Source organism: Cervus elaphus, chromosome 4, assembly GCF_910594005.1.
Source record: "Cervus elaphus chromosome 4, mCerEla1.1, whole genome shotgun sequence".
NCBI lineage: Eukaryota > Metazoa > Chordata > Mammalia > Artiodactyla > Cervidae > Cervus > Cervus elaphus.
This window is the reverse complement of record NC_057818.1, coordinates 27,547,817-27,575,501: the sequence shown is the minus strand read 5'-3', so window position 1 is coordinate 27,575,501 and position 27,685 is coordinate 27,547,817. Positions and strand designations below refer to the sequence as shown.

Genomic DNA, 27,685 nt, shown 5'->3' with positions numbered 1-27,685 from the left:
TTTCTTCCTTCCTCTTGGCTAGTTTCACTTACCTGTACCATATATTGACTTGTAAGTTTTCTGTCCTACTTTGTAGTAGGTAAGGAGTCTCTCATCCTCCAAACACATACAGTTGTCCTGAGTTGTAATTGAATAACGCTTCCGCTTGTTACACTTGGGTAGATTTATAGAACATGGCGTTCTTGGAAAACCATACACCCTGGTTTTTGTTCTTCGAGCGCACAGGCTGTTGCTCTTCCAGCTATACTTATAATTCTGTTGACATCTTTTAGAAAGTTAAACTTTGAAATCTAGTCATACAGAATTAATGGTTTGTTTAGAAAATTGAGGCCCAGGAAATTGAAGTGACTTCCTTAAATAATAGTGTTAGACCAGGTTTTCCTATTCTACCCTACTGTTGGTTCTGTCTTGCCATACTACTGAAGTACAAGGAAAACGTTTTGATTGTTCATCAAAAAGGTTAGGATAATCTATGATCAACCACTTATTTTTGGAGGACAAGCTACAAGGTTTGAGTTTTTCATCTCTTCGGTGTGAAAAATAGAAAACTCAAGTACAAATATAAAACTCAAGTACAAAATATAAAACTCTCTTACAGTTATTGAAAGCGGGCATTACTGAACTTCAGTATAATAACCTTGCATTTCTTTTGAGGGCTTCAAAGGATGAGCTGCTTAAATTTCTTTTTTTTTACTTAAGTTTTAAAATGTTCTTCACTGTAAGTTGAATTGTGACAGATATTTGAGTAAGTTTTCTCTTGGTGTAGTTAGAGTTTTAAGGTATAGCTCCAAGAAGAGTACTCTTATTTTGTAGCAGTCTTAAATATATACGGCATAGCTTTGTAATTTTGCACGTTACTGGGAAGATGCTTCTGATTTGGTTGATTTCAGATCAAGAACTGATTCTTTTCTGATTTTGGAGTAAGCATGCTTTTTTAGCTCTTTTCACTTTTTCAGTTTTTATAAATAAATTGTTATTTGCTAACACAATTTTTTTTTTTTTTTTTGCTAACACAATTGTTTAAAGTATGCTGATGTATGGATTGAATTATTTTAAGTGTGAAGAGACTTTCCTGGTGGTCTGGTGGTTGAGACTTTATGCTTCTATTTCAGGGGGTGCTGGTTCAGTCTCTGGTTGGAAAACTAAGATCCCATGTGCTGCCTGGCCATAAAATAAATAAAATTGCGAAGCTATCCACACAAGGCTATTAAATGTTTTTTAAGTTAGTATTAAGGTTCCATTGCCTTAAGTAAAATTGGCATATTTGAAGTGACATAGTCATGAAGTAAGTCAACTCTTGATTCATTTGTTTTTATCCTTGGCAGAACTTTTCATTTCAAACCGATTTATTACCTGTCCACTCTTATGCCCTTGAATATTTCCTTATTCCTTGCCAGGTGAGTTCTAAGAAAAAGTTTTACACTAAACCTTTCTAAGCCTGGAAATACATAATTTGGGGGTGTCCACAATATGAATTATTCATGCTGGTGCTCTTTGTTCTATAGGTAATGAAGAGATATGTATACCATGTATAAATAGTCACTATTATGGCATGAGTATTTTAGGAATAATTCTCTTCCCTTTTCAAACAGTTATGCTAGAGGTTACAAAAGTTGAGGTTGTCTGTCCAAAGGTAAAATGTAAAAATTCCTTGTAAGTATTTCATTTTGATTTTTGTCTTCTCTAATCAGTAAGCCCTCAAGGACTTTGGCAACCACAAAATGTTGGCATGATAAATTGCTTTAATATACTAACCTAGTTTTGGGATACGTGTATAGCTTTTTTTTTTTTTTTCAATGTGTATAGCTTTTTAGAGTTCTTCTCTGTTTGGGTTTCAGTCACTAATTCTCTTAATGTGCTGTTATCTACTTTGCTTTCTACCCTTGGCTCCCCTGTGGTTTATTCTCATCATCTAGAGCGATTCTTACTTTTTTTTTTTAAGAGTGATTCTTATATTTTTAAAACTAAGGTCGTGTTTTCTGTTCAGATTGTTCATTGATTCTCCATTTGTCTTTAGTAAAAGCCAAAGAAAGTCCTTTCATCATTAGCCCTGCCCTGCACCTTCTTATATATTCCACCTTCCCCCAGCCAACTTATTCTCTCCCTCACTAAGTTTACTTCAGCTACACTTGACCTCCATGCCTTTCTTTTCACACATACTTCCTCTCTGAGGAAGCCTTTGCATTAACTGACAGTCTCTCTGCCTGGAACATTCTTCTCTCAGATGTGTTTATGGCTAACTAAACCCTTCAACTCTTTAAAATCTGCTTAAATAATTGCTTTCTCCATAAGACTAACTGACCACCCTACTTTAAAATTTGTGACACCCTGCATCCCCTTCCAACTTGGTTTACTTTACTTTGCTATTTTTCCATAGTATGTCGTGTCTTTTAAAATATATTTGATAATTTTTTATGATTTTTGGTTCTCTCCCACAGTGGGAATGCCGTGATGTATGACTGTCCCCTGATGTAGCTCAAATACCTGACACAAACTGTTTCTTGGATAAGTTTTGGTAGCCACTTCACATCCGCTATATACTATTTTATACCACTTGGTGGATATGAGTTGTGCTTGACTGTATGTTAACTTTGTGGAAAGCCAAACTTGAGGTGTTCACATTCTAGGGCCCACCCTGCAGAAAGGTGATGCAAAAGCTGTTTTTGAACAAGGGCACTATTGATGTTTGGGCAGAATAGTTTATTGGTGCTGTTCTCCTTCTTTGCAGGATGTCTGTTGCATCTCTACTTCACACTGAATTCCAGTGACTCACTCACATTTCAAAATGCTTTTGGAGGCAATATTGCCTCCTAGTTTATTCCAGTGAATACTCTTTTGGGGTTCAGATTTGTTGTCAGGGTTATTTTGCTTACTTTCTATTCATATATTGTTGGGATAAGTCACAAGTATACTTAAAATTATTTTAATTTCACACTGGCATATGTGAAACACTGCATATGGAAAAGGAATACCATATTTTACTGATTCTAAAAGATTTTTAACATTTTAACACCTTTGGAATTGAGATGTATTATGTCAAAAGAAATACTGCCAAATAAACTTTGTAAGTGATAACATAAAATAGTGAGTTATCACAATTGAAGACAAACAAACCTGGAATGAGATTATGGAAAATTATCTCCACCTTTGATGGGTGATGAAGGTGGAAGAAATGCAGATTTTTAATACATTTTGTTTCCTGATAAGTCTAGTCAAATTGTATTTTAGAAACCTAGAAACGGAATACTGGTTTTGGACTTAGCAGGGTTATGGAAAAAGTTTTGATGCCCTCAAAGCTAGTTGTTTGGTTGGGAGTGGAGGCAAAGAAGAGATAGGAAGCAAACCTGAGGTATGTCCTAAGGAACTGATGAAAAGGATAATACACATGAAACAATAGTGAACAGTGTGATTAAATTTTAACAGTATGCAGCATGCGTACTGAAGGGAAGGGGAGATGGGTCAGCACTTAAATCTGTAGACCAACTGATGTGTTTGGAAGGTTTTGGAGGGGCTGGGGCTTGAGCCTGGCCCTGGTCTATTACCTTATGGTTTTATCCTCTTTATGGAGGAGTCTTGGCCTGTCTTCTGGTGACCACTAACGTCCCTCTCTTGGAGGTCATTAGTGATCTCCTAGTAATTCTGATAATTTACAATAATTTATTTTTTATACTGCCAAATATATGTCATAAAATCTCTTCCCTGTGGTTGTCATAGACTATTATTGATGTGTTAGTTACCAGTTGCTGCACGATGAGTTTAGAAATAGCTCAACTCCCAAGTTTATCTATTTTTTAAAAATCATTTTGGCTTTTTATTCAGAGGCACAGCCTGGCTAGATGCTTCTGACAAAGTGTTCTCACAAAGTTGCAGTGCAGGTATCCATAGGCCATAATCATCTCATGTCTGAAAGATAATAAGAAGGGTCTGAAGGGTACAAGCTTACTCATGTAGCCGTTGTCAGATCTCAGATCCTTGCTGGCTGTTGTTTAGGAGATATCAGTTCCTTGCCATATTGCCCTCTCCACAGGGTTACTCATACCAGGACAGCTTGCTGCTTTCTCTCAGAGCACAGGTTTAGAGAGGTAAACAAAGCTGAAGTCAGTCTTCATGTAACTTCATCTTGGAAGTGACTTTCTAGTCTCTTATTTTGAAGCCACACTTAAGGTCCAGCTGACACTTAAGGGAGCGGATCACTTAAAGATGTAAATATTAGGCAGAAAATATTGGGGTTATTTTAGAGGCTGCCTGCCATAGTGGACAGATTCTTCCTGGGAGCTCTCTTAGGGATGTTATCTGTTGCTAGGTTTTAGTTACTACCATTAAGTAGAGAACTTTCCTTGGTTTCTGATATTAATAACTCAAGTTTCTTCCACCTCTCTGTCCACTCTTCCCTTTTTGAGTTCCCCTCTTTTTTTTCCTTAATGAAGTATAGTTGAGTTATAGTGTTAATTAGTTTCAGGTGTACAACAGTGATTCAGTATTTTTATAGGTTATATTCTATGTAAAGTTATAACATTGGCAATATTTCCTGTACTGTACAGTATATCTGCATAATAGCTTGTACCTCTTAATCCCCTGCCCCTATCTTGCCCCTCCTCCCATCCCTCTCCCCATTTAACCGCTAGTTTGTTCTATCTGTGAATCTGTTTCTGTTTTCTTATATTCATTTTTTTTTCCCCCAGATTGCACAAGTGGTAACATACAGCATTTGTCTTTGATTTCACTAAGCATAATACCCTCTAGGTCCGTCCACATTGTTGCAAATGGCAGTATTTCATTTTTTTAAATGGCTGAGTAATAGTCCATTTTATATGTATTTATATATGTCCATTATATATGTGTGTGTGTCCATATATATGTAAATGCTTACGTCTTCTTTATCTGTTCCTCTGTTGATGGACACTTAGGTTCTTTCAATATCGTGGCTATTATAAATAATGCTGCAAAAAAAAAAATAATGCTGCAGTGTGCGTTGGGGTATATGTTTCTTTTCAAATTAGAGTTCTAGTTTTCATTTGATACATACCTGGGAGTGAAATTGCTGGATCATATGTAGTTCTTTTTTTAACCTTTCCATAAGTGCTGAGCTTCCTTAGGACTCTCGGTAGGCCTGTTTTATGCTCATTTCTGTAATTCTCCCATGCTATCATCTATATGTTGATGATTCTGAGATCTGTTATTTGCATCCCACACTTGATGTGCTCCTGGCTGTAACTCCAGCTGTCCAGTGGATTTCATGTGTATGCCTCACTCCAGACATTCCTCATTATCTTTCTTGCCCTTCACACTTTCTTCCTCAGTTGTTTCATGTCAGGAGTAAGTGGAACTCAGGTGCTTAGTCTAGAAAGGTGAATATTTGATTCCTCTTCTTTCTTCACTTCTTTCCTTTTCCTCCAGTTAGAGTCCTTGTAGTTCCCTCTTGAATGCATTCACTTCTTTTTCTCACTGATAGCCTTAATTTCTGACTTCTCAGTTTTTCACATTGTCAAAAATAACTTTTAATTTCACCCATTCATGTCTGTTAGTAGGCAGAGCAAGCTAACATTGTAACTAACAACCCCAAGATATTAGTGGCTTAGCAGGGTAGACATTTGTAACTTTAATTGAGAGTGTTCATTTAGGTTGCCTTCTGTGTAGTAGTAATTGAAGAACCCAGGCTCCTTCCATCTTGTGATGCCACCTTCCTCTAGGTGCTGGGAGTTCTATTCATTGACCTGGCAGTTGATAAAAGAACTAACTAGAGGAGCATGCGTATGAGGTTTTATGGACTGGCTCTGGAAGTGGCTGATACCATTTTTGGCCTACATTTCATTGGGTAGAGCTTAGTCTGTTTGCCACACCTGTGCAGGAGCCTGAAAAATAAGTCTAGGTATTGAGCCAGGAAGAGAAAACAGATTTGGTGAGCATTTAACCAGACTCTCACTTCCTTCTTCCCTAAAACATATCTAAGCCAATCCAAATAGCTTCCAGAATTGTCTTTATGATAAAATGTAAAATTCTGAAATGGATTCTGCACATTCTAGAGAAGAGACCCACAAATTGAGTCCACTTACCTTCAGAAGGCACTTCTCGCCTAGTAACAGAATGAATGTGTTGGGAGGTGGGTGTCCGGTAATTCAGTAGAAGGACTCACAGGACTTGGCATATGACTCTACTCAGGGCTGTGATTTATTACAGCAAAAGGATACACAGCAAAATCAGGAAAGCAAACATGCTGAAGAGTCTACCTGCCAATGCAGGATATGCAGATTTGATCCCTGGATCACGAATATCCCCTGGAGAAGGAAATGGCAACCCATTCCAGTATTCTTGCCTGGGAAATCCCGTGGACAGAGGAGCCTGCTGGGGTACAGTCCTTGGGGTTGGAAAAGAGTTGGACTCAACTTAGTGACTAAACAACAGCCAGAGAAAACTCGGGCTTGTTCTCCCGTGCCTGAGCCTCTCCCAGTGGGAGTCACACAGGACTCACTTCATTCCTCCAGCACTTGGGACAACACATGTGTATGAAATGTCGCCTGGCAGGGAAGCTCATAGAGACTCAGTGCCTCGGTTGGTCATGAAGGCACCTTCTGCCTACCACATAGGAAAATTCTAGGTTCCCAGAGGGAAAACAGCTGTTCAGCATAAGCCACATTTTTGGGTACAGTTTAGGCACAATGAGCCTCATTCTGGGAGTGGGAATTCTCTCAAAATCCAAGTACTGACAACGGCCAAGAGCCAACTTGGCAAGTCTTCCTAAGGAGAAGCAGTCTCAGGCCTTCTCTGTTAAATTTACTCTTTTCTGCACAGGGAATGAGGTTCAGACCTTTGTAGATTGGGGTTTTTGTATAGAGAATCTTGGAATATGCAAAAACTTTTATTGACCTTAAATTTTGTTTTTGAAAATTACTTTTTTATCAGTGGGAAAAAAAGTTAATTCCCATCTTAGCTTCTTTCATCTAACTTTTCATGTATGGTTACTGTTTGTATTCTTCTAGATAGTCTGCATATAAGGACATATACACACATGTAGCTTGCTTTTATCCCCTAATAGATATTTCCAGTCTTTCTAAGTAACTCTTTTTTTAGTGTTACATAATTTTCCTTTTTTTTGATTTGCTTAACCAGTGCCCTTTTGGTGGATACCCAGGCAGTTCTCAGTAAGTTTTTTAAAGAGTTGGTCATTTCCTGGATGAAAAAGGAATCAATTAAAAGACAAAGTGCAGGGATAGTGGGCTTAGGGGCCTAAACGTCTCTCTCTTTTTTTAATATGATGTATTATTTATCTGAAATTCAAGTTTAGTTATCTATCCTGCTTTTTTTCTTTTTGGCCTCACTGTGCAGCATATGCTGAAGCTCTTATTCATCACTTTCTGTAAGAATGGCAATACTTACATCAGGAAATGGCATTAAAACAATTAGGTTCTTTAAAATACTTATTTGGAAGTTATAATACAAGTTGTGTTTTGTAAATCCTGTATCTCCTGCCCTGTTATTACCGTATTCTCATGATTCTTCTACTTAGTATCTGCAAGTTCAGCTATTTCTCTATGAAGTTGGGATAGTGTCTTCCTCAACAAGTTACCAGGTTTAAATAAACTGACATAGTTGACCCTGAACAATGTGAGAGTTGGGACACCAACCCCATTGCAATAAAAAACTGATGGGCAGCTTTACAGTTGGCTCTTTTTATCTGTAGGTTTAACCAGCTTTGGGTGTGGTACTGTAGTATGTATGTATTGAACAAAAATCCACATATAAGAGGACCCTCTCAATTCAAACCCTTGTTTAAGGGTCAGCTGTAGGTAAAATGCTTAGAATAATTCTGATATTAAAGTATTTGTTGTGATTATGCTTCTATAAGTTATCCTATTAGGTACACAGTAATTATAACTAGAATTTTAATAAGTGAGCCAACATTTTGGATGAATGACTTGGAGCTGTACACAGTAAACCTAGAGTCCCTGCCTACTGGAGAAATATTAAATCAGGATATATATTTTAAGTTAGGGCGGGTTTGATCCCTGGATCGGGAAGCTCCCCTACAGAAGGAAATGGCAACTCCAGTATTCTTGCCGGGAAAATCCATTGCACAGAAGAGCCTGGCAGGCTACAGTGCATGGGATCGAAAAGAGTTGGACTCAACTTAGCAACTGAACGAGAACAATAAGGGTTTAGTTGGTCATGAAGTGAGCTCTCTTAAGGAAACCAAAGTGAAAAGTGGGACATCTGGGAAAATTAGTATTGGTTGCTTCTGGATGCTAGAGTAGATACTTACCCTGATTTATATGGGCCATAGGACTTTACAGCTTTGTCCAGGATGGTGGCATCACCCTCATACGGCTGTGTGCAGCACAGGGGAACTTAGTTTCCCAACCAGGGATCGAACGTGAGCCCCCTGCATTTGAAGTGTAGAATTTTAACGGGTGGACTGCCAGGGAAGTCCCTAATTTTGTACTAAGATGAGTTAAAATTAAGTAAAATTTTAGAAAATCAGCCTTTTTGTCCCTAGTCACATTTCAGTAGCCGCATGTTCGTAGCTGCCATATTGAACTGTGCGTTGGAGAACATTTTCATAATTGAAGGAAAGGAATGAGAAAAGAAGGCTCAACTCAGCCTCTTTTAGTCAGAATGCTACTTTTAAAGACTTGGCTAGGATAACAGACTTGTAGACACAGTCAGGGAGGGAGAGGGAGGGACAATTCAAAGAGTAACATGAAACAGACCTTTGCTGTTCAGTGCTGTCTGACTGTTGGCCACCCCATGGACTGCTGCTTTCCAGGCCTCCCTGTCCATCATCTGGAGCCTGCTCAAACTCATGTCCATTGAGTTGGTGATGCCATCCAACCATCTTGTCCTCTGTCGTCCCCTTCTCCTCCTGCCTTCAGTCTTTCTCAGCATCAGGGTCTTTTCTAATGAGTTAGCTACCATATGTAAATAGCCAGTGGGAATTTGCCGAATGATGCTAACTGGTGTTCTGTGACAACCTGGAGGGGTGGGATGGGAGTTCAAGAGGGAGGGGACATATATGTATCTATGACTGATTAATGTTGATTTATGGCAGAAACTAACACAATATTGTAAAGCAGTTATCCTCCGATTAAAAAAAGCCTATCACAGGCAGAGCCTAAAAAAAAAGTAAGAGAAGAATTTTCAAGGTCAGACTTTGATATTAATAGAGTATACCTAAGAATTCTGTGTGTTTTTAATAGTGGAAATTGGGGGTTCAATAAACCTGATAGCCTTGGGCCTAGTCTATTTGGCTTTTTTGCGGGCGGCTTCTCAAAGTACCATGATGGCTACTCCATTTCTTCTGAGGGATTCGTGCCCACAGTAGTAGATATAATGGTCATCTGAGTTAAAGTCACCCATTCCAGTCCATTTTAGTTCGCTGATTCCTAGAATGTCGGTATTCACTCTTGTCATCTCTTGTTTGACCACTTCCAATGTGCTTTGATTCATGGACCTAACATTCCAGGTTCCTATGCAATATTGCTCTTTACAGTATCGGACCTTGCTTCTATCACCAGTCACATCCACAACTGGATATTGTTTTTGCTTTGACTCCATCCATTGATTCTTTCTGGAGTTACTTCTCCACTGATCTCCAGTAGCATATTGGGCACCTACCGACCTGGGGAGTTCCTCTTTCAGTATCCTATCATTTTGCCTTTTCATACTGTTCATGGGGATATCAAGGCAAGAATACTGAAGTGGTTTGCCATTCCCTTCTCCAGTGGACCACATTCTGTTAGACCTCTCCACCATGACCTGACCGTCTTGGGTGGCCCCACACGGCATGGCTTAGTTTCATTGAGTTAGACAAGACTGTGGTCCTGTGATCAGATTGGCTAGTTTTCTGTGATTATGGTTTCAGTGTGCCTGCCCTCTGATGCCCCCTCACAACACCTACCCTCTTACTTGAGTTTCTCTTACCTTGGAAGTGGGGTATCTCTTCACGGCTGCTCCAGCAAGGCACAGCAGCTTCTCCTTACTTTGGATGAGGGGTATCTCCTCATGACCGCCCCTCCTGACCTTGAATGTGGAGTAGCTCCTCTCGGCCCTCTTGCAACCGCACAGCCACTGCTCCTTGGACGGGGGGTTGCTCCCCTCGGCCGCCACCCGTGACCTCTGGCGACCAACCTAGATAGCATATTAAAAAGCAGAGATATTACTTTGCCAACAAAAGCCCGTCTAGTCAAGGCTATGGTTTTTCCAGTGGTCATATATGGATGTGAGAGTTGGACTGTGAAGAAAGCTGAGTGCCGAAAAATTGATGCTCTTGAACTGTGGTGTTGGAGAAGACTCTTGAGAGTCCCTTGGATTGCAAGGAGATCCAACCAGTCCATCCTAAAGGAGATCAGTCCTGGGTGTTCATTGGAAGGACTGATGCTGAAGCTCCAATACTTTGACCACCTCATGCGAAGAGTTGACTCGTTGGAAAAGACCCTGATGCTGGGAAGGATTGGGGGCAGGAGGAGAAGGGGGCGACAGAGGATGAGATGGGGCTGGATGGCATTACCGACTCGGTGGACATGAGTTTGAGTAAACTCCGGGAGTTGGTGATGGACAGGAAGGCCTTGTGTGCTGCGATTCATGGGGTCCCAAAGAGTCGGACACGACTGAGCGACTTAACTGAACTCAAAGTACCTATTGATACCATATTTAAACCTAGAGCAAGCAAGTTAGATGATACTATGAAGGTTGCTGGCCTCTGCTGTGAATAACCAAGTTATCTTTACAGAGATGTCTCTGGTGTAGCCAAAAAAGGAATCAGTGGGAGGGACTTCCCTTATGTTAAAACAACAGAGTGTGTCAAGTTATACTTTTCTTAAACTAATCCCAGAGCTATTTGTAAAATCTGTGGTTTTGTATGCAGTATTCTGTTCTCTTTCCCCAAAGATTTTGACTCTTGGTGTAAGGTGATGCTTAGGAGTCCTCACTTTTGGCCCTGCCATGCAGCTTGCACGATCTTAGTTCCCTGATGAGGGACTGAACCTGGGCCCGCAGCAGTGAAATCTTGGAGTCCTAACCACTGGACTGCCCGTGAATTCCCAGGAATTTTTAAAAAAGAATTTTATTTATTTTTGGCTGTGCTGGGTCTACTTTGATGTGCAGGCTACTCTCTAGTTGTGGTGTGCAGTCTTCTCATTGTGGTGGCTTCTCTTGTGTGGAGCGTAGGCTCTGGGGTGTGTGGGCTTCTGTTGTGGCACGTGGGCTCAGTGTTGCAGCTCCCGGGCTCTAGAGCACAGGCTCAATAGCTGTGTGGCAGATGGACTGATTTGTTTCTCGACATGTGGGATCTTTCTGAATCAGGGATTGAACCCATGTCTTCTGCATTGGCAGGCAGATTCTTTACCACTGAGCCACCAGGGAAGCCCCAGGAATCAACATTTTAAATACTGCTTTTTTCCCCCCTCCCACTCCTTACATACAATTGCCTTGTTGCAAGCGTTGCAGTAAATTCTGTATTCTGTTAAGCCCCTTGAGATCAGTGTTTATTTTTGTGTTTTCTGTAGCATCTAAAGTATGCACATGGTATATGGGTAGTAGGCTCAACAGTGAATTAATAGGAAGACCATCTCTAGAAGATGATTCTTATGGTGTAGTATAATGGAGTAAACTGCAAAAGAATCATTTGACATTTTGTATAATCCTGATAAAATAAGGAATAATAATAGTGAAACTTTCCAATTAAAAATATTTTCAAAGTTTAATGAACTTGATCTTGTTTCTCTAGTAAGATTTATGTTGGTTTTATGCTTGAAAGACCTACACATACTTTAATAATCTCCAAATTACTGACAATCATCATCAGCAAGAAGTTTCATTTGCGTAAATATGTGATACATTCAGAGCATTTTTTTCCAAGACATTCAAAAATTTTAAGTTAAAGTGCTTAAAGATAAAGGCTTGTCCTTTTTATTTAGTACTGACTTTGAGAAAAATGTGAATATATTTTGAGCCCAACATTAAAAACAACGATGTAAACGTAAAGATGTAGCTTTAATTTGAGAATTTGTGTGCATAGCAGCATTGCAGCTGTCTTGGATGCCATCTGAACAGAGAAGACAAGAGATTAAAGGGTTTCAGTTGCTCCTGCCAGGAGCCAACGACTCAGCTTCACCATATCACCGCTGAGACCAGTCGGTCACAGCTTGGTCTGCCTGTCTGCCCTTCTTGGCGTATGGTATGTAAACCTCTCCGGCAGCTCCACTGAAAAGATTGACAGTCGCTTACTTTTCAGTTAGCTGTTAAAGCTGATGTTGAGGTGAAAGAGCATCATGTACTGTGCTTGTGATGGGCACCTTCCGTTGTTCCCATGAGTGCTTAGGAGATCCTTATCTCTGCTATACCTTCTACCCCTTAAAGATAAACCCTTTTGGGAAAGCTTTGGTGTAGCTGAGAGGTGGTGCAGTGGTAAAGAATCCCCTTGCAAGTACAGATGGGGGTTCCATCCCTGGGTTGGGAAGATCCCCTGGAGGAAGAAATAGCAACCCACTCCAGTATTCTTGCCTGGAAAATTCCATGGTCAGAGGAACCTGGTGGGCTACAGTCCATGTAGTCCGCAAGGAGTCGAACACAGCTGAGCTACTGGAGAGAGTGAGCGTACAGGCTCAATAGTTGTGGCAAATGGACTTAATTGTTCCTTGACAGGTGGGATCTCCCGGAATTAGGGATTGAACCCATGTCTCGTGCATCATTGGCAGGCAAATTCTTTACCACTGAGCCACCAGGGAAGCCCTAGGAATTCAGGAATTTTGAATACTGCAGATACACACACACACAGTATAGCTGAGGCCTAATTTTACAAATGGGGAGGGGGAAGCATATATGTTCAGTCACTTATTCAAGGTCATTTATCCTTTTGTTACATGTAGTTACTGGTCTTAATGACTTTAAATTTTGAATTTTTAAAAATAATTCAACATCATGTGCTAATAATTCCTACTTTTAATTATGAAGGTAATCCCCAGTTTTGTTAAGAAAAATTCTTGGAAATGGCAACCCACTCCAGTATTCTTGCCTGGAGAATCCCATGGATGGAGGAACCTGGTGGGCTGCAGTCCACAGGATCGCAAAGAGTTGGACACGACTGAGCGACTTAACTAACTTTTCACATGTACAGAAAAAAGAACAGTACAGTGAACAACCCTGTAACATCTTCCTAGATTCAGGTTAACATTCTGCCATGTTTCTTTTCTCTACATTTCTATATTTTTACTGAAGTATTTGATCACAAATGTTTCAGCATTTATCTGCTACAAATTAAGACTTTTTGGCACATGTTTGTGTGCATGCTCAGTTGTGTCTGACTCTTAATGACCCCATGGACCGCATAGCCTGCCAGACTACTCTGTCCATGGGATTTTCTGGGTAAGAAGACTGGAGTGGGTTGCCATTTCCTTCTCTGGGATTTTCCTGACCCAGGAATCAAACCCGAATTTCCTGCATTGCAGACAAATGCTTTATCGCTGAGCCACTTGGGAAGCCCTATGCTCTTGGTGATTCTTGCCTGAATCAGTTTTTATACTGGGCAGAGGGGTATTACAAAATGGTAACTTAATCTTTTATACTTTTAAAATTTGTTAGCACCTTTCTGTAGGAGGTACATCTTATCCTTTCTCTTTAAGTGTAATCATGGATTCAGGAATTCTCATTCCCTGTGTTATATTCATAGGTAATTTTTTTTTTTACCCTATGATTTATTGGAAGGAACTTTTACACATAGTAGCTTACTGCAATTACAGGTTAGATAACATATTTTCATTTAATCTTCTAATTATGTCAGAATGCTTAACTGATTTTATTTTCATCTGCACACATGAAGGACTTAGAATTCATAAATTTGTGGCTGCCGAAAGTAAATTTGATCACCAGTGTGGATTCAGAAATGTGTGTTCCATGTTCTGTTCCCTTAAGCATTTCAGTGATGTGGCATTTGGGGTAAATTATAGAGGCATTGTTCATAAGTCCCTTCTGGTGCTCAAATAGACCTAGCATTAGTAACAGTCCTTTTAATTGGCTCTTGTGTCTTTCTGACATTATCTGCCTGAAACTTCTGAGTGTTTCCCATTTTTGTCACAGGATGATCCAAACTCACCTTGCGTCTTCCTTGTTTAAAAATCCTGGAATTAGTCATATCTCCAAGGAATCTTGATTCTTCTTAGTATTTAGAAACCAAGATCCAGAATTTAGATGAGCTCATTGCTTCTGGGGTATCATTGTTTCTAGGGCTTTTTAGAAATTGAGACAGAATTGATATATAACATTGTAAGTTTAAGGTGTATAACATACTGGTTTGTTACATTTATAATGTAATATGATTGCCTTTGTAATGTTAGCTAATACATCTGTCAACATCATATAATTATTTCTTCTTATGGTGAGAACAATTACTATCTTAATAAGTTTAATGTTTATTATACAGTTTTGTTGTCCATAATCACTGTACTGTGTATTAGATCCCTTGGACTTATTTGCTAGTTGCAAGTATGTACCTTTTAAACATACATTCCCTCACCCCCTGGTAACCACCATTCCATTATGTTTTTTCAAGTTTGGTTTTTTTAACATTTTAACTTATTTTTTATTGAGTTATACTCAACATAATCATTTCAGGCATACATCAAAATGATTTGAAATTTGCAAATATTTAAAAATGATCACAAATCTAAATGTTTATTATTACATATAGTTGTTAAAGCTGTTTTTTCCTTTTTTCCTGACTTTTCAGATTTATTCTATTAATCACTATAGTCAGCATGTTGTATATTATATCCCCAGGACTTAAACTTTGTAACTGGAAGCTTGTACCTTTTGACCACCTTCACATACTTAATGCATACACCTCTGGCAACCATCAGTCAGTTATCAGTTCTCTGTATAAGTTTGATGGTAGTTTTTGGTTTTTTTTTTTAAAGATTCCACATAGAAGGGAAGTCATAGTCTTTGACTTATCTCATTTAGCATAATGTTCTCAGACCCAACCACATTGTGACAAATGGCAGGATATTTTTCCCCCTCATGGCTAAAGAGAATTCCATTGTATATAGAGTTGACCCTTGAATGATTATGGAATTAGGGGCATGAATTCCCACCTATAACTTTGTAGTTGGTTCAGTATGTGCAGTTTGGCATCCAGCCACAGATCATATAGTGCCATAGTACATACTTAGTGTAAAAACCTTTGTGAAACCTTTGTTTGGTGGACCCACTCAGTTCAAGCCTGTGTCTTTCAAGGATCCACTGTATGTACTACATCTTCATGTTTGTCTGTTGACAAGAAACTTAGTTATTTCCATATTGACTATTGTGAATAATGCTGCAGTAAACACAGGATACAAATATCTCTTTAAATAACCTGTTTTCATTACTTTTGGATGTATATGCAAGTGGGATTGTTGGATTGTATGGTCGTTTTATTTTTAATATCTTGAGGAACCTCTACATTGTTCTCCATAGTGGCTGAACAAGTTTATAATTCCACCAGCAGTATACAGGGCTTCTCTTTTCTCCACATCCTTGCTAACCCTTGTCTTCCTGTTGATAGCCATCCTTACAGATGTGAGGTGATGCCCTGGTTTTGATTTGCATTTCCCCCAAGGATTAGCGATGCTTCGCACTCTGACTGTTGGCTGGCTGTTCTGGTGTCGTCTTTGTCCCACTTAGCTCCTCTGCTTGTTTTAAAATCAGATTTGGCACTTAACCTGGTGGTCCAGTGGCTGAGACTCAGCTCCCAGTGCAGGGTGGGAGTTCAGCCTGGGAAACTAGATTTCAGATGCTGCAACAAATAACTCCCACAGCCTAAATATTTTTTTTAAGTCATATTTGTTTTTCTTACTGAATTGTATGAGTTCTTTATAAACTTTGGATATTAACCTCTTGATACATGGTTTGCAGATATTTTCTCCATTCTATAGGTTGTCTTTTCATTTTATTTATTTATTTATTTTTGTTATACTGAAGCTTTTGACTTTGTTGTGGCCTGATTTTGTTCTTTTTTATGATTGCCTTGGCTATTCAGGATCCTTTGGGTTACATACAAATTTTAGAATTTTTTTTTTTTCCTATGAAAAGGCCATTGGAATTTTGATACTGTGTTGAATTTATTGATGGCTTTGGGTTGCATGGACATTTTAACAGTATTAAGTAACACTTTCCTTCCCGTGTTTATTACTATTGTTTTTCTGATGCTTGCTTTCAACAAAGTCTTGTAGTTTGCATTGTACAATCTAATATATTTTATTAGACTCGGGAAATTTTTATTTATTTGGCTGCACTAGGTCTTAGTGGCATGTGGGTCTTAGTTAAGACCTAGTGGCAGTAGGTTTTAGTTTGCAGCCTGTGGGACTTAGTTTCCTGGCCAAGGGTTGAACCTTGGGCCCCTTTTGCTGGGAGAATGGAGTCTTCAACCACTAGGCCACCATAGAAGTCCCAGAAACTTTTCAAATGAGTTCCTGTTGATACTTACATTTCAAATAAAATATTTCAGGTTTTTTAAGCTTTTATCTTTTTAAAAAATTTATTTTTTAATTGAAGGATAATTGCTTTTAGAATTTTGGTGTTTTCTGTCAAACCAAACTTTGATCTTTACTACATTGATCTGTACTCATTCTGGATTCCTATTCATTTATTTGCTGTATCCAGTAATACATAAATGTAGCTTAAAATTGCAATAAAGTATTACTGCTAACTGTAAACCTGTTGAGTCAGATTTCTTTGATTTCTTTCTGTCCTTAAAAATATATCCCACTCTATATCAAGGATGTTCAGGATACTGTGTTAGTTGAAATATTTGTTTTTACTGTGTTCTTTATTATCAGCTTGATACTCAGGTTCATTTATTCTTTGTGTTAGTTTTTTTCTTATTAAATATCAAACATGTAAATAATGGTTCAAAAGTCAAAATCATATAAAAGGTATAATCAGTGAATTTTGTTCTGATTCCTGTGTCTACTACCCACTTCTCACCCACTCCAGCTTAAGTAGCTTTTTATTAGTTAATGGCTGATCTTTCCATGTATTTTTGCAAAAAAAAAAAAAAAGCAACTGTGTTTATGTGTGCATATATACAAAATAAAAAGTAGCATTTATAGGAATTAAAGCTTTAAACTTAGAGTAGAATACTTTGTACATTATCCGAGATGTTTATTCTCCAGTCACCAACTCATGGCCATTTCTTTGCTATGATAAATATTGCAGTGAATAATATTGTGTATATGTTATGTTACATGTGTGAAGTGTATAGATTTCTTGTGGATTTTTTAAAAATGGAATTTTAAATGAAAGCCTCTCTGTAATCTCTGTTAATCTTTAGCTTGTTTTCTCTGCACATGTAAACATAGGTGTGTTTATGCGATGGCATCATGCTATTCAGAGTACTGCAGCTTCTCACTCAGTGTCATGAATATTCTTTTATCTTAACACTTAAAGGATTAACTAAACCACAACTGCCTGGTATTCCTTAGATTGGATGTTCAGGAAACAATTTGTAATATTGTATAGTGTTTTTCAGTTAAAATGTGAAATAATTTTTTATAAGTTGGACTTCTACATACCATTTTAGAAACTTTTCTTCATTCTGCACTGTGTAGTGGATGTTTATAGCAAAACTACATTTTAAATATCTATTTCACATGTTGGGTGGGATTCCATTGTATGTATGTAGATAATCCTTTTACTGCTATATGTGTGTGTGTGTGTGTGTGTGTATAAAAGATACTAGAGACAATATACATGTATACTTTGAGCAGTATATATACATATGTAATATATACATATATTGTTTCTAATATCTTTAATATTAGGAAAAATACCAAGAATACACTTAAACAGTCTTTGTCTTCCAAAGTTGCCGTTTTAATCTTTACATAGCCGTATCCATGGTAGATTTCTTTTATCCTTGGTAGATTTTTAAAAAATTAATTTGCTGTTTATTTGGCTGTACCCAGTCTTAGTTGGCAACATGTGGGATCTACAGTCTTTGTTGCAGCATGTGGAATCTTCTAGTTGTGACATTTGGGATCTTTTTTAGTTGCAACATTCAAATTCTTACTTGTGGCCTGCAAACTGTTAATTGCGGCATATGGGATCTAGTTCCCTGACCAAGGATTGAACCTGGGCCCCCTGCGTTGGGAGTGTGCAGTCTTAGCCACTGTATCACCGGAGAAGTCCCTGAAGTTAGTAATTATTTAGCAATTTGAGTCCCTGATATATATGGAGACCAAAGCTAGGCACTGCGTATGCATGCACATGAAATGCTCCTGGACCACAGATCTCATATAGCTGAGGAGTATTTTAGAATCTCAGATTTAGTGATCTTGAAATAGTTTAACATCTAAACATTTTGATGGAAAGCTGTTGAAAGACACTTTATTGTTTTGCACTTATTTGTCTCAATAAAGATGGCCTATAAAGACATTGTGACCCAATTTATATACACATTATGATGCTAAAGGTTAATTGGAAGGGTCTTAACAACTTGATAGTGCAGCTACTGAGGCAGTTAAATTAAAAATTATCTATTATTTACTCTCATGTGATTGTACTTCTGACTAGGAAAATTTCAGTGGGTTGTCATACCTTTTGGTAGAGTCGGAATATAAGTGCAAAATCCTAAGCTTCAGTTTATAGTTTTTCAGATATGCAGTGAACTCCTTGTATGGGTCATGTAGTACTTGTAATAAGTTGATGAACAGTAAACAATTAAGATCACTGCTTTCATGGACCTTTCATATGAAGAGATAGGCAAATATGTTACCCATGTTTGGTGATATAATGTGGAAAAAAAAAGACTGGTGGGGGGACGATTGCAATTTTGACAGGGTGATACTCACTGAGAAGGTGACATTTGTATAGACTTGAAGTAGTTAGCCATACTGGCATCTGGAAGAAGATGGTTCCAGGCAGGGGAATCTAAGGGAAGAGTGCTGGAGAAGCAGCAAGGGGGCCATTGTAGCTCAAGGGAACTGAGCAGAGGGGAGTGAAGAAGAAGGCTAGAACAGTACCAGTGGCTAGGTTCCCTCAAGCTGTGTTTATTCATAGGCCATTGTAAGGGCTCAGGCTTCCTTTCTGAGTCATTGGAGGGTTTTGAGCACAGGATGACCTGAGTGTTTTATATTTGGAAAGTCTTTTTTGTTGTGTTGAGAATAGACTGGTGTGGAGCAAGGGTGGAAACAGGGAGACTAGTTAGGAGGTTAATATAGTAATTCCAGTGAGAGATGATGATTCTTGGTTATAGCTGTGGTGAGAAATGAATGGATTCTGCATATATTTTATAAGTAGAGCCAAAAGAATTTTTTGACTGATTACGGTGAATGGGAAATCTAAGAATTTGGCCTGAGTAACTACTGGAGTTGGTATCAACTGAGATAGGGAAAACAGGTACAGGGATCGAGCCCATGCCCCTTCACTGGAAGCACGGATCTTAACCACTGCACTGCCAGGGAAATCTCAGGGGCTCATTTTCAAACACGTTGTAGTTGAGGTGTCGTTAGGAAATTAAATAATACAGTTCTAGATATGAGAGAAATTTGGGTTGGAGATAGAATTTATAGAAGTTATTGCTATATATAGTTTTTAACACTGTAAGACTGAAGTATATCAAGAAAGTGAATGTAGAGAAGTCCAAAGATTCCAATACTGTGAAGTCAGAAGAGGAAGGGCTGGTAAAGGAGACTAAGGAAGAGATCAGTGACGTGGCATTTTAGAAACACATAAACAAAAGTGTGTCTTGGAGAGACCGATCAGTTTGTCTAGGGCTTCTGGATGGCTAAGGTGATCACATGTCCTAGTTTATACCTGTTGTCTTAATGTAAATTGTTAATGGTACCCCTTTATTTTCAGAATCATCCTTGTTTGGTTAATAAATGATGTTGTCACTCTACTAATAGATCTCATTAAAGTGAGGGCTCAATTAGGCATTAGTTTAATGCATTAACTTGCTTGTGCAGTGAAGATTGACTTGTTGAAACGTGTGTTACACTAGTATTTTTATCCTTAGCAGTTTTTTTTTTTTTTGGCCACGCCTTGCAGCTTTGGGATCTTAGTTCTTGGACCAAGGATTGAACCCAGGAATTGAACCCTGGCCTCCGGCAGTGAAAACACTTAAGTCCTAACCCCTGAACCGCCAGGGAACTCCCTCCTTCGTAGTCTTTAGATAGTAATGCGAAAAAGTTGTAACCCTTGTTACGGAGCTCATGTCAGAAGAGAAGATATAGCTTGAAGTGCCAAAGTAAGCAGGAATTCATTTTCTTGGAAGGTCAGTCAACGCTTGCTTTCCTGGATTTGTGCTGTACCACAGGTAAACCTGCTTCCCAAGTGGCGCTAGGGGTAAAGAATCCACCTGCCAAAACAGGAGATGCAGAGAGACGCTGGTTCGATCCCTGGATTGGGAAGATCGTCTGGAGTAGGAAATGGCAACCTGCTCCAATAGTCTTGACTGGGAAATCCCATGGATCTGGGTGGGCTCCAGTCCATGGGGTTGCAAAAAGATTTGGACACGACTTAGCAACTAAACAACAATATAGTGTAAGGTAACTACTGTTCATGTGAATAATATACTTTGAATAATACAAATTTTGGGGTTATTTTGACTCCACTGGGTTTTCGTTGCAGCCTAAGGGGTTCTCTTGTTGCCGAGCACAGCTCCAGAGTGTGAGGTCTTGATAGTTGCCGTGTTCGCGAGCTCTAGTTGTGGCTCGAGAGCTTAGTTGCCCCATGGCGTGTGGGATCTTAGTTCTCTGACCAGGGATTGAACGTGTGTTCCCTGCGTTGGGAGGCAGATTCTTAACCACTAGACCACCAGGAAAGACCTTGAATAATACAGTTTTAACTGAACACAACTTATAAAAATTAAAAATACTTTGACTTATACTTGCCACTGAAAACAAGCATTTTATTTTACTGTTATTATTTGGCTGTACTGAGCAGCTTGCAAGACCTTTAGTTCCCTGACCAGGGATTGACCCTGGGACCATGCAGTGGTGGATTTCCCCCAGCAAGAAAGTGATAGGTCCTAACCACTGAATTGCCAGAGAAATCCCCCAAAATGAGCATTTTAGATTTTTAATAAAGATGTCTTGTTTTGACCCCTTTTATTCACACAGTTTTGATGATAATGTTATCTGAAGGCATCTTAGCCAAGGATTTTCTGACTTGGAGTATTTTGAATTTGAGAGGGTACTGAATGGTTTCTTGGACATTTTTTTTTCTGGAAATGACTTGTATATAAGCTGCCTGGTTTAGCTTAGATGTGAAGATTCTTCAGACAACCAGTGGTATATATGTGTAGCTCTGTTCATTTTTCCTCTAGTTTCTTTGGCTGATATTTTACCAAAATCTCAGGTAATCTACTTATTCTAAACTTACCAACCATTCTGATGGATTTCCCCCCACTTTTCTTTAAACATTTCTTTGAAAAAGAAAGGTGGAAAATAAAATATATACTTGTGAGAAAACAATGTTAGAAACTAAATATATAGTCTTCCACACTTTACGTTCTTACTCAGAGGTAGCTATTAAATACTTACTCAACAAAAATTTCATGTCCTCACCCCCACCTCCAGGGTCTTAGTTTCCTGACCTGGGATGGAACCTGGGCCTCGGCAGTGAGAGTTCTTACCACTGGCCTGCCAGGGAATTCCCATCCATGTCCCTTTTTTTGTCTTAAGCTATGGAGGAAAAACACTCATTTCTGTTTAACAGCTGCCTTGTTTCAATATACCATAATTTATTTCTTCTTGTATTTCTTCATATTTAAGCAGTTACTTTTTGCTGTACTTTCTATTTGCTGTGATACACAGTATTTCACTAAAAATCTATTTCCTTTGAGTTCTTGAGGTAATATACATCAAAAGATACAGTCTTAATGGTGAAATTATAGTTTCCGGAGTAATGCAAAAATCACCTTACAATATTGCCAATTTGAGTTTCAGAAAAGGTTGTATGAGTTAATAATGTTAACAATCTTGGTGAAATACGCCATCATCATAATATGAAGGAAACAACTTGCTCTAAGAATTTATAGCAAGCATGTTAGTTACATATAATGGATAGATATCATCAGTTTATCTTTGTCTTCTTATATGGTATTACTTTAGAATAAACAAAAATGCCTTGCCACATCCCCAAGATTCTCTTACTGGGTTTGTTTTTTTTTTTTTCCGGGAAGATGTAGAGGAGAATAGCATAGGTAGAATCTTTGCTTTGTATAAACAAAACAGAACAAAGCAGGGTAGTTTTTCTACATTGTTAAGAAGTTATTAAAGGTTTAAATGCCCTTACCAAGGGGGTTTTTAATCTTCATGAATTTCCTTTACCTTACATAGTAAGTTCTGGTGGTAATGAAGTTATGAGCAGATTTCTGATTATGAAGCTGTGGATAAGCTCAGCTCCTTGAATTCAAAGATTCTTGTGTCAGCAGTGGTGCTTGGTGAATTCTTAAAAACTTGGGTGGGTGGGTGTGGGGGTGTGTGTGTGTGTGTGTTGGGTTGTGATACGGAATAGTCCTGTGTGTGTTGTGATATAGAATAGTTCCTGATTCAGCAGGTGGTTGGAATTAATAAAATGATAAGCATCCTGTCATTTTAACTATATTGCGGCTTTGAGCTTTCCTTCCTAAATTCTGTTACTGAAAAGTTTGAACAGTGCAGGAAGGAATTTGGGTTCTGGGGCCTTTAATTTACTTTCAAGTCAGCTGTTCAAATACTGAAACATATATCCTAAAAACAGGTTTAAAACCAAACTACTGTCTGATTCTGAAGCAATACATAAGTAGTAAGGTGAATAAATGGAATCTTGTAAATAAGTTGTAGATAGTGTGGGAAGAGGGATTGAGAATGTCAGATGAATGTTTCTTTCCACAAGCCCTAATTTTAGGATAATACTTTCTTGTGGCTTCTAAAGGATGTAGTGTAAATTATCATTGAAATTGTTAAAAGAGAAGCCTCATGTTATAGGACATCTTGCTAAAAATACAATCTTTATTGAAGAGGATGGATATATTTCCTTTTTATACTGCCCCACCTGATTTTTCAAATTTGGCATCTTTTTATCAGTAATGGTTGAGACATCATAATTTTTTAAAAGGTCCTTAGTGGTATTTCAGGTCTTAAGATGGAGAGATGGTTATTTAACCTTTTTTAATCCTAATAAAAGTTTAGCTAATTAATAATTTCTTTATTCTAAACAGGTGCCATGTTTCAGAACAGAGTAAGGCTCCTGGTAAAAAAGAACTGAAGACACTGTACGGACAGCAGACACAGGCTGATTCCAGAGAAAGCGTTAGCCTGCCTCTGAGGTGACTAAAGGGGAATAATGGTGATTTTGCGCCGGGCTCGGCCGCCTGCTTCCGCCCCAACCAGCAATGAATCTTGACTCGCTCTCGCTGGCCTTGTCTCAAATCAGCTACCTGGTGGACAATTTAACCAAGAAAAACTACCGAGCCAGCCAGCAGGAAATACAGCATGTAAGTAAACTAGTCAGAAAACAAGCCTCATTAAAGGAATGAGTATACAGTGAAGAAAACTGGAAATTTATGTGGGTATGCTGCATGAAAAATAACTTTGCCCCTTATTTCTAGTGATTTCAGCTTAATATACAGAAGAGATTTTACTTCATTCCTTTTTTCAAAATTCTAGGATTCACAGATTTTGATTTTCCTATAAAACTTAGGAAATCTGGTCTGTTTCATTTTAGTCGGTTCTGTTTTCTTTTCTGCCTTAAAAAAGGTGAGAGATATTTCACAAACTATAAAACTGATCCTTTTAAAATGTAAAATTTGCTAGTTTTTAGTATATTCATAAAGTTGTTCGGCTATCGCCATCTAACTCAAGAATGTTCCTATCACCCCAAGAGGAAACACCTGAATCCATTAGCCGTTGCTTTCCATTTCGCCCTCCCTCCAGCCACTGGCAACCGCCAACCTGCGTTGTGCCTCCATGGGTTTGCCTTTCTGAACATTTCATACAAATGGATCGTACCATATGAGGCATTTTGTTTCTGCCTTCTTTCACTAGCATAAGTTTTCAAGGTTAATTCATGTTGAAGCATGCATCTGGATATTTAGGTTTGGTTCCAGTTTTTGGCTGTTGTGAATATTATGGCTATCAACATTCATTTACAATTTTTGGGTGGATGTTTATTTTAAATTTTGAGAGTATATACCAAAGAATGGAATTGCTGGGTCATGTGGTAATTCAGAACTGTGGTGGAAACTCAGTAAAAATCTTGGCCAGCTCCACAGGGAGAACTGGAACGGATATCATAGTGGTCCCCTGGGGGGCCCAGATGGCTTGGCCTTTATATCTGTGTTGTTGTTGTTTGAGGGCTGCGTCAGGAAGACATGTGCTCTTGGGTAACATGATTGCAGCTTAGATGAACACGGAAGGAGCCGATTGCAGGGGCACCTACAGCTTTACATTGAAGTGGGAAATACGGTGGTGCTGCCCGGGTTTCCCCCAGCAAGGCTCTATGTGGTCAACTTAGTAGTATATTATAATTGGTTTGATCGTCTTCTCTACTCCAAAGACCTCAAGGTGTGGGACTGTCCTTTAGTCTCTCTCCTATATCTAACCTTTAGTGTTCAGGTGCATTTGAATAGAATGAAAGAAGGAACAAATCATTTAGTAGTTAATTTTGAACGTCGATGTTAGAATGTTTGGTTTTAGCCTTGGGCTGAGGGTTTCAGTGTGTACAGATTTTCTTTAGACAAGTGTGGCCTCACTGGTACCTTTGCAGATAGCCCCCTCTCTTTTACTTTGAGAATGGTAAGAAATTTAGAACTGGGATGGGAGCAGGGTTCTAGTTCTTGACTCTGGATTTCCTTTGGTGATAGGTAAAGGCTTACTGCAGTTCTTAGCTGCCTAGTATTTATTTTTATGAATATTTAGGGGCTTCCCCCATGGCTCAGACAGTAAAGAACCTGCCTGCAATGCAGGAGACCCTTGTTCAGTCCCTGGGTTGAGAAGATGCCCTGGAGAAGGGAATAATTACCCACTCCAGTATTCTTGCATAGACAGTTCCATGAACTGAAGAGCCTGGTGGGCTACAGTCCATGGGGTCACAGAGTCGGACACAACGAGTGACTAACGCTTTTCACTTGTTGTGGCTTAAATAGGTTGACTGGAATTGTGTTCCTTTTGTTCTTTCTTCTGCTGACAAGTAGAAAGAAGGAATATTTATCAGATTTTCTTTAGAAAACATCTAAATGTGAATTAGCTAGCTAGTATTACTATGCTATAGGTGAAAAAGCAACTTGAGAATTTAATTTGCCCCCTTAGTCAGGGATTTATTATGTTCGTTAGAGAGTAACTCCTATAGTTGTTATTTTCTTTGAAAATATTTGTTGTCATTATTAAAGAAAATATGAGGACTTTCTGGTGGTCCATTGGCTAAGACTCCACACTCCCAACGCAGGGGGCCCTGGTTCGATTCCTGGTCAGGGAACTAGCTCCAACATGCCACAACTAAAGAGCAAAGATCCCTCATGCTGCTGCTAAAACTCGGTGCTGCCAAATAAACAAATTAGTAAATATTTTAAAAGGTACTATGTAAGTAAAATATAGAAAAATAAAATCAAGCCTGGTTTTCCTACTTAGCTTTTTAATACTCGAGTAATTTTTGGTTTGCATTAAAAGTATTTTTGTTATAAAAACACTTTATACTGTTCTTTAAATGATAGTCTCAATATAATTTTTAAAGTTTTAGTAAAATTTCGATTATTTCATTTATAAAGTGTAATAATAAAATTAAAGTTTATTAAGGTTTTGTTAAAGATGATCTCAATCACACATGAGTAGATATAATAGAACTCCCATGAATCTGTCATCTGGTTTCATTTGAAACCAGACTGGTTTTGTAACCAGTCTTGTTTCATCTAACCCATTCTCTTCAGTTGTTTTAAAGCAGATCCCAGGCATAATTTCATTCATGTCTCACCATAAACCTAACCTCAATACCATTATCACATCTTTTATAAAAAGCTCGGTTAAAAAAAAAAAAAAAAAGCTCAGTAAGTCTTTTTTTTTTTAAATGTTAGTAGAGTAGATTTACAGTGTTGGTTCGTTTCTGGTGTACAGCAAAGTGATTCAGTTATGTGTATTACTTTTTGTATTCTTTTCCATTATTGTTTTATTACAGGATACTGAATAAAATTCTCTGTTATAGAATAGGATGTTTATTCAGTAGGATGTGTTTATCTATTCTGTACAATAGTTTGCACCTGCTACTCTCAAATTCCCAATCCTCCTCCAAACCTTTCCCCCTAGCAGAATAGTTCTTAAGCATCAAATATCCAGTTAACATTAACATTTTTTCAGTTTGCCTCATTTAAAAAAAAAGCAAAAACTGTTGACTTGAGTCAGGACCACTCCTCCATAGTTTGTTGCATTTTTATTAAATCTCTTTTAAAGTCTATGGTTTATCCTTCCCTTTTTTTTTTTCCCCTTGCAGTTATTCTGTTAAAGAAATCAGATTGTCCTGTAGTTACCCACTGTCTGAATATTGCTGATTACATTTCCAGGGTAGTATTTTACATGTTCTTTACTTTCCTGTAAATTGATAATTAAATTTGGGAGCTTAATCAGATTACGGTTTTTCCCTCCCTTAGGACAATTTTATGGGTGGCAGTGTGTACTTTATTTAATTAGGAGGGTCATAATGTCTAGTCGTCTCTATTTTTGTGATTTTTGTTAGACTTTGTTCATTGACTGGATTCATTGACTGTTGAGGATTGCAAAGTGGTAACATTCTAATTGTTAGCATTTTTTATTAGTTGAAATAGTTCTGTGAATGGAAACTTCCCCTTACCACCTGTAATTGTCTGGTTGCCTGAAGTATGATTTATATAGAGGAAGGGCTTGATTCTGTTTGCCAGTTTTCAAAATGCCTTATTTCCTAGCCTCCAAATAAGACCAATGAATGATTTTTTAAAATTAGAAATCTGTGTATTTTTTAACATATTTGATGTGTTTGAATCCATTGAAAGTATTATTGATATTCGTACATTATCCTCTTTGGCCAGTGAAAGCATGTTCTTACTGGCTTCCAAGTCCTTTGACCCTATTTTAAATTAAAAAAAACAATTTTCCCCTTCCTTCCCTGAGCCTTTGCTGCTGCGTGGAAAGTCTGGTTGCAGTGTGCTGGCCGCCGTTGTGGCGGCTTCTGCTGTGGGGCCCAAGGTCGAGGTGCACAGGCTTCAGTGGCTGTGGCGCATGGTGTCAGTGGCTCCATGGCATGTGGCATCTTCTTGGACCAGGCATTGAGCTTGTGTCCCCTGCATTGATAGGCAGATGCTTAAACCACTGGATGACCAAGGAAGTCGCTGAAGGTTTTTGTTTTTTTTTTTTAATATGAGAGGCTAGAATAGGAAAAAAAGTAGTCTTAGTTTCACCATCTTTTACTTAGGAGTTTGACAATTTTGTCCTTAAAGTCTTTTTGTTAAAAGTAATCTTTTATGTTTCCCGCAAACATTTTTCATGTTCTTTTCAATATGTTAAACTGTGTTGAATAGGTGCCCTTTTTTTTTTTTAATAAAGTGTAATCCAAAGCATTCATACAGATAATACACTAAAAACCCAGAACATAAAAAAAAATTAAAAAAAAAATAAAAACCCAGAACAAATCTTTTGGCTCATGGAGTCTGTTAATGTGCTCTTTAATAGACAGATGATTACTCTACATATACATTGTGCTAAGCTCTTTT

The 27,685-nt window shown here is 38.3% G+C and overlaps 1 protein-coding gene across 6 annotated transcripts in view; it reads left to right on the top strand.

The window, feature by feature from the left end:
• CNOT1 (CCR4-NOT transcription complex subunit 1) overlaps positions 1 to 27,685 on the top strand; it is an 82,668-nt gene that overhangs the window by 3,522 nt on the left and 51,461 nt on the right. For all 6 annotated transcript variants that reach the window (XM_043898628.1, XM_043898625.1, XM_043898630.1 and 3 more), the window contains exon 2: positions 23,174 to 23,449. In XM_043898628.1, the coding sequence (XP_043754563.1) occupies positions 23,348 to 23,449 (102 nt within the window). In that variant the 5' untranslated portion in view covers positions 23,174 to 23,347. The remainder of the gene's footprint in view (positions 1 to 23,173; positions 23,450 to 27,685) is intronic.